An 11804-nucleotide genomic window follows, 5' to 3' on the forward strand; every position below is an offset into this window, starting at 1 on the left:
AGGTATTGAAAGTGTTGATAATGATTATGATAGTGATGCCTTAGGTTTATTTGAGAGGCAGAAGAAGTGTGAGGTAACTGACAACCTTGATAGGTATAAAACATTGGAAAAAGGGTATGATTTTCAAAGATCTTGCTGAAGCTAAGGAGGTTATTGGTTATTATGTTGTGTCTAATAAGAGAAGGTAGATAAGAGTGATAAGAGAAGACTTAGATACAAGTGTCAGATTGGTTGTCCTTTTAAATGTCTTATTTCTTAGGATGGCAAAGATCAAGGGGTAAAGATAAAAACTTGGAGGGATGAACATGACTGTGGTGAAGTCTTTGAGAACATAAAAGCTACTCTTGCTGCTTTAGCATATTATTTTAAGAGAAATATTCAAAATAATCCTAAGTTTAAGATTAAAGAGATGGAGGTTAATTTAGAGGATAGATTTAGTTTGAATGTGAGTGACTAAAAGTTAAAAAGGGTAAAGAGAATGGTTTTAAAGAAATTGGAGGGTTCTGAGTACAACAAATTGGAGGCATATGCTCAAAAGTTGAGAGAAACAAGCCTTGGTACTGATGTGGTGATACAGATATCCAAGGATGCAATGGAGGAAGGTAAGAGAAGATTTTTGAGGATGTATGTTTGTTTCCAGGCCCTCAAGAGTGGATTCAAAGTAGGTTTGAGACCTTTTATAGGTCTAGATGGAACATTTTTAAAAGGCAAATGCAAAGGGATGTTGTTAGTTGCTGTTGCTCAAGATTCTTGCAAGCATGTGTATCCACTAGCTTGGGCTGTAGTGGATAAGGAAACAAAGATAACCTGGCAATGGTTCATGGAGAACTTGAAGGCTTCTTTGGACTTGAAAGATGGTGAAGGGTACACATTCATGTCAGATATGCCGAAGGTATGTTACCATATGCAGATTTTTACATTCAATAGATTTTTACATTTAGCACATTCTTTGTTGATGTAGTGTTTCTTCATGTGTAGGGTGTGTTAGATGTTGTGAGGAATGTATGTCCACAATCATATCACAGATATTGTGCAAGGCATATTGAAGCAAATTGGAGCAAAAAATGGAATACTGATGAGATGAAAAAGTTAATGTGGTGGTGTTCTTGGAGCACATATGAGGAGGAATTTAAGGACATGTTGAAACAGTTAGGTGAAGTTTCTGAGGATGCTGTTAGGGACTTGCTGAATTATCCTCCAGTAACCTGGTGTAGAGCTTACTTTGATACCCAATGTAAGAACCCAATAATGGACAACAACTTTACAGAGTCCTTCAACTCTTGGATTCTTGAAGCTAGACATAAGCCAATAGTGAAGATGCTTGAGGATATAAGAGTGAAGGTGAAGTTAACTACTTTGACTAACTGCTTGTTTACTGATTTACTACTGTTGATTAACTACTGATTTACTACTGTTGACTAACTACTATGTAAATGATTTCATACTGTTGATTAACTATTGATTTACTATGTTATTGATTAACTATTGAAGGTGATGAATCAACTAAAGGATAGAGCAGAAGAAGTTAACAGTTGGAGAGGTGAATACAACCCATATGCAATGGAGTTATACAATGATTATAGGGAGATGACTTCAAAGTGCAAGGAAAATTTTAATGTAGAGAGGGGTTTTAAAATAAGTGAAGGTGAAGACAAGCACACAGTGATTTTGGAGCAAAAAAGGTGCACATGCAGGCTTTGAAACTTGTTTGGAATCCCTTGTGCTCATGCTATCAGGGCATATTTATATAAGAAACAAGACTCAACACTTGGGATTCACTGGTGGTATTCCAAACAAGCCTGGCAGTTGGTGTCTCAGCACAAACTGCAGCATGTTAGAGGTGAAAGATTCTGGAAAGTTGAGCCGCACCAAGCCATGGATCCACCACCACTAGCAAAGATGGTTGGTAAACTTAAAAGTGAAAAGGTCAAGAGAGAAGGATGAAGCTAGGAAAATGCAAGGACAATGGTCAACATCTAGGAAGGGTCTTTAGATGACTTGCAGTTTTTGTGGCCAGCCAAATCATAATAAAAGAAGTTGTCCATTAGCCAACAAGGTATTCTTTCGATCTATTGTTTGTACTCACAATCTGTTTTTTTACTCACAAGATAACATGTATATTTGATTATAGTTATAGTCAAAGAAAGTGCAAGACCACACTCAGACAAGTGAAGACCAAGAATCAGAATTTTTTATGGTCCCTACTCCAGGTTTTAAAGCACAAGACCAACATTCTAGTCAGAACACTCAGCAGCCAACTAAGCCATCCAGTCATGACACTCAGCAGCCAAGTCATCAATCCAGTTAGAACACTCAGTAGCCAACTCATCCATCCAATCATGACACTCAGCAGCCAAGTCATCAATCCAGTTAAGACACTCAGCAGCCAAGTCAACAATTCTGTCATGACACCCAGGCAACTAAGATGCCAAGTCAAAGTATTCAGACCAGAAGAAGGCTTATTCAAGCAGAATTTGGTGCAGAAGCTAACCCAGTTTTGAGGCCTAAGGTTGTCTCTGATATTAAGACTAGACTTCAGCGTAGGAATCAACAAAATTCTAGCACTAGGAAGATACCATTCACAGGTGATCACACTAGTAGCTCACAACCAACAAAACTGCCATACTCCCCAAAGAAAACTACCTGGAAGGGGAAGGAAGTAATGACAACAGCTCAATTGTTGGGTGTGAAAGAGAAAAAGATTGGCAAACTTAAAGCTAGAAGAGGCAAGGGTAGGGGCAAGGGGGAGTAGTGTAGCAAGAAATGATGAATGTAATATACATTAAAATCCTTTTTATGCATGACTGTTCGAGTACATATTGTTTGTTTATGTTCTAGGTTTTTTTTTTACAAGTAAATGTTGTGACAACGGTACAGGTTTTTGGATCACACATTTACTTGTATAATAGCAATACTTTGTTGGGCTTAAATCTTGAAACAATGTAAATTTACTACTCGATTAATGGCAATGTTCTTCTTGTCTATCTTGTCTATCTATAAGAGATTTCTATTCGTTATTGTGATTGTCTGTGCATGTGCACCTTTACAAATGCAGAATTTAAATGTTGTATGAGAGTGAAGAGAATGGTAACAAACTTCATTTCATACCAAAAGAGAACTATTACAAATGCAGAATTACAAAAGGAAACATAATACATAAACATTACAAATGCAGAAAAAGGAAAAAATCAGAACCTAATACATAAACATCTGCAAACTTCATATTTCAATTTTGGGGGTTTAACTTCAAACTTCATCAAAACATAATACATAAATTTCAAACTTTTGCATCATAACATAACTACACCATAACATAACTACACTACATCATCGTGAAAACTAGTAATAACACAAAGACAATACAAGAAAACACAATAAACAACTTCATATTTTGTAGTTGAGCCTCCATCCTAGCAATCTTCTGTAATTTTGCTGAATTAATTCCGTCGACCTCTTCCATTATTTTCTCCATTTTCAGTCTTTCAGCAGAAATAACAACTTCCAAGTTAGTCACCATCTTCTTCAGATAATTTCTTTCAACTCCAACTGACTTCAGTGAAGTATTCAAGTTATGGATTAGCATCGTCACATGTGGTGGCATCTCTTCATCCCGCCATTCCCACAAACCACATGAAGAGGCCTCGTCAAAATGAGGACATTTGTAGAATCGACGACTACCGTTCAATTGAGTCTTAGCCACAAAATGATTTGCAGTTAAATCACAATCACAAAAACGCGACAAATCAGAATAGACAGAATTTTCAGATATTTCGAAGGAAAAAAGACAAGATTTAATTAGTTGTAAAAGAGAAATTATGGGGAAGACGAAAGGGGAATAGGGGAACTGATGACCTATGTTCTAAATTGGGGAAGAAGACGAGTAAAAAATGTGGGTTTAGGGTTAAAAGATTGACCCATAAGTAAAAGAAATGGGTTGGATCGGTTTAATGAGTAAAAAAATACCCAAAGATAATGTTAGCCCCACTGATCTACGTGGAAAAATGAAATAAGGCCACATCAGTTAATGAGATGACATGGAATTTCGTTAGTCGCGGGGGTAAATTTGAAATTAGAAATAACGTTCTATATATTTTCAGACGGATAGATGGACGGGGGGCTTTTATAAACCATTTACCATACGATAGGGATACTTTTGGCCCTTTTCCGTAGTTTAAATAATAATTATGCAAAATTAAGGCATACAATTTTAGTATAGAGAGATCAAGTTTTAGATTGATTATTGGAGGAGAATTTTTTGAACTAAACAACATTAATGTTATAAGTTTAATTTAGTCGATTAGATTAAACCAGCTGCACAACCTCTTATAGTATGCTAATAAAAACTCGATATGGTAAGGTTGAACACATCGTTTCAAAACCAATGTGGAGTGACGCCATTTGATTATCACAAGATTAGTACTAAAGCATAAGCTCTAAGCTTTATCTATTAAAAGGAGTCTTGTGCACATATAAAAGTTGTCGCTATATGATTATGAGGTCATATATTCAAATCATAAATACATCCTCTTGTAGAAATGCAAGATAATATTGCGTATAATAGGTCAATGTGGTCTGATCCTTCCTTAACCAACATATATAGCAAGAACTTAGTGCATCGAGCTATCTTTTAGTATCGTATAAAAGTTAAAATAAAGAAGTTTAAAAATAGCAAAGTATGAGACATTATACAAAATGAATGAAACAATGAAGAAATTCAGAAAAAATTACAAAAAGATGTTGAAAAATTAAATTAAGTATCTAAACATGTTTTTGATGTTGAAAAAATTAAAGGGAAAATGCATAAGTACCCCCCTGACCTATACTCGGATTTCCAACTACACACTTTATCTTTGCGGGAATTCTATTACCCCCTAAACTATTTTAAAGTAGAATTATTTGCACCCTTAAAGTTGACGTGGCAGAGTGTGTGTATTTCACTCTCCTAGAAGCAAGAAAAAACGATTTTCAGATTTTCTTTTTGCTTTTTTACCATTTTTTCTTACTTTTTTTCCCTTTTCCTTTTCCTTTTTCTTTGTCTTTTTCTTTTACTTCTTTTTTCGTTTCTTCTCTAATTCCGGCGGATATTCATTCACCGACGACTTTATCTTACCGTTTTTCTTCCATTTATTCTATTTTTATTTTTTATTTTTCTATCCTTTTCACACACAAATTAAACTCTAAAAAAGATCTATTCATAAGCAAAGCAAAATATACTCAGATCGGGATAAAAATCTGTCGCCGGAAAAAATGGTGTTCTTGAAATTCCGACGACTACCATTTTATGCCGCCGGTGACCAAAACAAAAAGAAAGAGAATGAAATAACCAAAAAATTGAGAATAATAAGAAATAAGAAAAAAGGATAAGAAAAAGAAGAAAGAATAAAAAAATATTAAAAATATATATGGCATCGCGTGTACTTCACCACTTGTCAAGAGTTTGGTTGTCTAGTTTTAGGGTGGTATTTATTCCATTTAAAAATAGTTTAGAGGGTAATAGGATACCCGCAAAGATAAAGTGTGTAGTTGGAAATCCAGGTATAGGTCAGGGAATACTTATGTATTTTTCCAAAATTAAATTAAGTATCTAAATATGTTTATGTACGTACATAGATTAGTCACTGAATTCCAAATTCTAAAGCAAAAATATGTCATAATGTCATAACTAAATATTTAAAAAGAATAAAAGATAATGTCTCAAACTTGTGCATGTGGTATGCTCCATCGGACTGTAGGTCCAATATTTGCCTTAGGACATACAAATAAACCTTACCTCAGTACACTGTACACGCCCTTAATTGGGATTTTAGACATTGGTTAGGCATTAAGAAACCTATTGTTTACCTTAAAAATTTGATAACAATTAAATTTATAATGTGGTTATAAGGACACGTGATTTCACCTAATACCAATTGATGAATATAAAGATTAATAACAGAAAATAACAACGAGATAAAGCAAACCAGTGTTGAAATATAATTCAGCCCTCGAGCTTGAGTGCCCTCGAACTGATCAGTACCGAATAGTTAAGAAATAAGCAAACTGATGAACAAGAATATAAGCTAGATAGAAAGTATTGTATTGCTTTGATATGCGTCAATGTAAGGTCCTTACAAAGATTAGAACTCTCTTTATATAGTAGAGGAATCCTATCTATGGTACAATTAGTAAATCCCATGATTAGCCTATCAACCGCCTTTGATTTGATATGTTCCGAGATTTTTGTCATGATCTTCGGCCAGTTACAGTTATCTCACTTTTCTGTTATTGCGCTTTCCTCGAAGTCTTCCCTATTTGGTCTCGATCACTACTGGCCTCGATCTCGACAGGCACCTCAATTCTCAAACTCGGTACCTTATCCTCGTACTTTGGTCTGATCCACTGTGGGCCGACCTTCGATGCAACTCCCTGGTCTCGATCAAATAGTAAAATCGGGTAGGCCCAGTTTTAACCATATACAGATAGTCCCCTCATTTTTTTGGAATGTAATGAGAATAAACGAATTGAACCTTCGATTTTGTACCTCGACCTGTCATGATGTCATCCTCGTGACGTAAGCAACGGAAGTGACTGAAACATCCCATCGGTACAGTTCCCCAAGTCATTAATGAGCATCAGTTGGTGGTCGGCCACCAGTGCCTTTGAACCGTCACCGTGAATCCCTTAAATAGGCCCCTTCTTTGATTGATTCAATCTTTACTTTCACTTTCTTCTATTCTCTTAAGTTGTTACATCTCTTAAGCGCTTCCTCTCTTCAAAATCTCCAGGGTTTGTTGTTAATACCCTTTCAAACACCAAATCCTATCATCTCCCTATCTCTTTAAACTCACACAAAAATGGCAAAAACGTCAAAAACTATTCCTCAAAAGGAAAACGCTTCTTCATCGTGGACGGCCGGCAATAAAACACCAGTGGAGCCGTGCCCTGAGGAGTGTGTTCCCGAGTGGGGGGGGGGGTGTCCTTACTTCTGACTTCAAGGTCGAGAAAACTTCGTCGGTCCTTGGTCAATGCGAGCCAATGTCGAGATATATATGCTCGATAACTGAGAGCGACATTAAGTAGATAAAGGAAGACTGCCATTGGGAAGACAAAGAGGTGGTGATTTCGGCCCCCCAATAAGACATCACTACCCATGTGGAAGGATTTCTAAGTGTTTACACTTACCCTTTCACGTTGGGCCCTCTCGATCCCGTCATTGTCGATTTTTGCTGCCAATATCAAATAACCCTAGGTCAAATACATCCCTCTTTTTGGCGGATTATTATTCTGCTCTGATTCTTTGCGAGAAAAGTCGAAGGGATGTCTTTCACCCTCGACCATCTCATCAGGTTGTATAGCCCTCGTCTCTATCGAGGCGAGTTAATAAGACTTCAGCATCGGGCCACCAAGGTTCTGTTCTCGAGCATAGATGAGGACAAGGATCAAGGGTGGATGGGCCGGTTTGTTCGAGTGAAGACTTCCGACCTAATTCCGGCCGAGAAGATGCGATTTCCCCGAGAAATGGAATATGAAGCGTAAGTACAATCCCACCTATAGCTTCCATTTATTGTTTTGTTTCCTTTGTTCTTCTCATCGACATCCCTTTCTATGATGTAGCGATCTCTTGGATACCCGGTGCAATTCCTAACCTCAAGAGTTGGGTTCGGGACTTGGCTTTGACATCTTCGTATGTTGAGCGCTCATGGCGTGATTTGGCAAGGGGCCGATGGGAGGCCAAAAATCATGGTAAGCCCCTTTTCACGTATTTGATGATTTTCGCTAAAATGTTTCTTTTTATACTCACTTGATTTGCTTTCGTACAGTCCTCGGACAAGATGCTGTCATGAGGCCCCCTCCAGGGAGGAGGAGGTTTCGCCCCTGGCCCCGAAACCAGCGAAGGATAAAAAGAGAAAAAGGGTCTCGACCTCCAAGGATCCAAAGCCCAAGAAAAGTAAGGCTTGTAAGCCGAAGAAAGATACCGTCCCTTTGCCTACTGAGGTAGCTCAGCGACTAAGAGAGGAAGAAGAAGAAGATGAAGACGACGACTCCAAACTGGTTGCCCGAGTGAAGAAAAACACCGAGGCCCCAAAGGCTGCTGAGTCGGTGAGGGTTGAAGATATTCAGCCTCGAATCGAGGAGGTCTTGGAAGAGGGCTCGAGCAAAGTCCCCGAGTCGTTGGAGACTGAAGATGCCTCCTGCCGAAATGAGCAATCAGTGGGTATGCCTGAAGGGGCCGGCTCCGAGGCCCTTCGAAATGAAGTGAACGCCCCAAGTGACTCGATTGGGGCAATAATAATTGGATATTCGCTAACCCTCCCTACATTTTCTGAGGAGGCAATTCAGGAAGCCCAAGCCATGGGGACCCCCGATGTGGAAGGAGCCCATAGAGGGGAGGACCTCTTCCATGGATATTTTATCGGGTTCGAAGATGTTGCCGACCTGATTGAAGCATCGAGTCTCTTCGATGAGACTGAACAAGCCTTGAGTCGGGTAAGTCTCAATTCCCTTCGATGACATCGCACTTGTATTTATTTCTTCTTTTCTTGTCTAATTTTCCTTCTTCTTTCCGCATAGGCCTTGGCACTTTATAAGGAGACGTTTTTCAAATCCCCAAACAGAGCTGAGCCGATGTGAGGCCGATCTTCAAAGGCTCACGAAGGAGAGAAATTCCCTCAAACTTCTCTACGGGCAAAAAGAAGGACCAAGGGCCTCCAGGCCGAATTAGCCTCGGCTCATAAAGAGCAGACAGACTTGATTGAGCAGGTAATGAAAATCTTAGAAGATCAATGTATTTGTTCGGGGACAATGACTAATACTTCGATCTTACAAGTTCATCAGAAGGCCAAAAAGATCGAATAGCTCTGTGAGGAGGTTAACATGATGAGGGCGGAGACCTTGGGGTGGAAACAAAACATGGACCGCCTCGCCTCAAAGAAAGATGCTACTAAAGCCCAACTGTCATCGGCCAAAATCAGCTTCAAGGCATGAAAGAGTAAAGCTCAGCTCAAGCAAAGAAAATAGAGGAGCTCAAGGCTCGGTTGGCCGCCGAACTTGCAAAGTTTAAATCTGAGGCAGAAAAAGCAAAGGCTGGCGTGGAGGCGATCGTGGCCGTCGACCAGTCTGATGCTGAAGCTTCTCAAGCCCAAGTAAGAGAATCTGTCGAGGCCACTGAAAATCGAGCTTTTTGGATTGCCGAGCTCGCCAAGTGCCAATCTCGGAGGGAAACTCTCAAGGAGATCCATGTTCGAGGTTTCGGTCTTACTGACGATATAAGGAAAGCCAAAGAGCTTGAAGATGATGCCAAAGAATTGACCTCCTCCGACAATGATGATAATGCCGGAAGCACGAGCGGCTCCGAGAGTGGGGGCGGCCACGATGGAGAGGGAGCTGCTCTTGAGAATAATTAGGAACCTTAGGATTTTTCTTTTTTGATCTTTTGTGTAGGGCTCTGATCGGTCTTTATAAATATCTTTATATATAAAAGACAACCTCTTTTCTCTCTGACTTGATTTCGTTTCGATTTCTTCCTTTTGTTTCATTCATGCCTTATGAAAATTTTGCTCACAAGTTCGAAGCTTAGGCAATTGGATCGAGGTCTGGCTAGTGTAGTCTTTATAATCAAGTGAGTAACTGCTCAAACTCAAAGTAGGATAACCTTTAGGTCGTAATTAAGTGGGGATGATCCCTCGAGCTCAATAATAACATGGCCCTTAGGCCTTTTGAATTAGGCTGGTATGGCCTTGAAACAATGGTTTTTTCCTTTTCGGCTCAAAAAAGTTAATTATATAGAAATTTGTTATGCCTTTATAACCCTTTAGGGTTCGAACAATCCGGTACCCTTTAGGGTTTTCGAGGGTTGATGTTATCGAAACCCTTTATAATTTTACCGAGGGTAGCCCTTTTAACCGATTTTGTGAAGATATTAGAAGGCCTGTTTTATTACGGAATTCGGACGTCTCCGAACCGTGTTATTTTGGTCGTAGCCTTTACCTTGGGGTTTGCCCCTTGGGCTTATTTCCCGATTACACTTCAAACTTGTTCGAAGTGTCTGTCCCCGAGTGGGGTGGCCGTGGCCTATAAAAACGAGGGTTGCCTTTTTAAGGTCTTATGATCTCGAGATTTTAGTAGTTCGATTACATCGAATTTTCGGATGGCAGTCCCCGAGTACGGGGTAAGTTGTTTGAACTTCAGTTGTGATCGGCCCTTAAGACTGTTTTCACAACATACCAAAAGTATGAATTGTAAAGTAAAAATTTCTCTAAGGCATGAAATATTTGGTAAGAAAAAATACTTCTCTCAATAGATTATACATGCGTACATGTTTGACTTTAGGGCTCGAGTAATCTACATGGGCACGTTTCATTTGACCGTTTGGCCCTTACAAAGTTTTACCTATCGAGACCCTGCTGATGCGAAGTATCTTCCTTGTAACAAAGTCGACATCCGAGGGTGATCCCCCCAGTATTCGAGATTAATTGTAAGGAAGCCTCGGATACTGTTGAATTGCTCTAAGTTAGCATGAACAATGGTTGCCTCGTTTAAAACCTTGCCGAAAAAACCCACTTGAGAAAAAAACCGGTCTAAGGGAAAAAGAGTACAACACGTGCTTTCAAACCTAAGGACTTTGTGATGAAGAATCCTTTGACGTCTTCGATTGAACACCTGCAAATGGTTAGAACGAGAATGGGGAAGGTCATACCTCAACAGTAATATCATTTGAGGAGTGACACGTTCCAATTGTTTGGTAATTACTCGTCGTCCATGTGCCATGTTTATAAGATCCCTTTCTGATGATATCGAGGACCTGATTCGGTCCATCCTAGTTCGGGCCAAGTTTTCTTTTATTTGGATCTCGAGTATTGAGGGTGACCTTTCTCAGAACTAAGTTCCCGATTTTAAAGTGTCGAAGATTGGCTCTACGGTTGTAATACCTTTTGATCCGCTATTTCTATGCGGCCATTCGAACAAGGCGGCTTCCCGTATTTCATCTAGCAATTCGAGGCTCATATTTATAGCCTTGACTCTTCTGTTGCATACCAAAACCTGAAGCTAGGTTCCCCAACTTCGACTAGGATCAGAGCTTCGGCACCTTAGACCAAAGAGAATGGTGTTTCCCTCGTAATGGATTTCGACGTTGTTTGATACGCCCAAATGACCTCGGGCAATATTTCTCTCCATTTTCCTTTAGCTTCATTCAATCTTTTCTTCAGAATTTTTGATGACGGTCTTGTTTGTCGATTCGGCTTGTCCGTTCCCACTAGGATGATATGGGGTTGATAGGATCCTTTTTATTTTGTGGTCTTCAAAAAATTTTGTCGCTTTGCTGCCGACTAATTGTTTTCCATTGTCGCATGCTATCTCGGCAGGCATTTCGAATCGGCATATAATATGGTCCAAGATAAAGTCTATGACTTCTTTTTCTCTAGCTTTCTCGAAGGCATGTGCTTCAACCTACTTAGAGAAATAGTCAGTCATAAATAAAATGAATTTAGCTTTACCTGGGGCCGATGGTAGAGGGCCAACGATATCTATCCCCCATTTCATGAACGGACATAGGGATAGGACTGAGTGAAGTTACTCTTCGGACTGGTGGATCATCGATGCATACCTTTGATATTTGTCGCACTTTCGAACAAATTCATTAGTGTCCTTTTCCTTATCAGCCCAATAGTATCCTGCTCTGATGACTCTGTGAACCAATGACTCTGCACCGGAATAATTTCCGCAAGTGCCCTCATGAATTTCGCGTAGAAAATTGTCGGTGTCTCCTGGTCCTAAAAATTTTGCTAACAGTCCATCGAACATTCTCCTATACAGTGTTCCATCCT

At 39.4% G+C, this 11804-nt stretch overlaps 1 protein-coding gene across 1 annotated transcript; it reads left to right on the forward strand.

The window, feature by feature from the left end:
- Positions 1–478: 478 nt before the first annotated feature.
- On the forward strand, positions 479–1944 carry LOC107762158 (uncharacterized). Its single transcript, XM_016580489.1, has 4 exons — positions 479–892; positions 979–1341; positions 1492–1682; positions 1737–1944. Exons 1-4 carry the CDS (start codon positions 479–481, stop codon positions 1942–1944), a joined length of 1176 nt encoding a protein of 391 aa, XP_016435975.1.
- The last annotated feature ends 9860 nt before the right edge of the window (positions 1945–11804 follow it).

The sequence above is a fragment of the Nicotiana tabacum genome, chromosome 16, assembly GCF_000715075.1.
Source record: "Nicotiana tabacum cultivar K326 chromosome 16, ASM71507v2, whole genome shotgun sequence".
Taxonomy (NCBI): Eukaryota; Viridiplantae; Streptophyta; class Magnoliopsida; order Solanales; family Solanaceae; genus Nicotiana; species Nicotiana tabacum.

What these genes read in the sequence shown, in the direction of transcription:
- LOC107762158 (XM_016580489.1), top strand. Translation starts at nt 479, where the DNA reads ATGGTTTTAAAGAAATTGGAGGGTTCTGAGTACAACAAATTGGAGGCA. An exon ending in TTGAGGATATAAGAGTGAAG is followed by an intron (nt 1,342 to 1,491) that starts GTGAAGTTAACT and finishes TAACTATTGAAG; the next exon opens with GTGATGAATCAACTAAAGGA. An exon ending in GTGATTTTGGAGCAAAAAAG is followed by an intron (nt 1,683 to 1,736) that starts GTGCACATGCAG and finishes TCATGCTATCAG; the next exon opens with GGCATATTTATATAAGAAAC.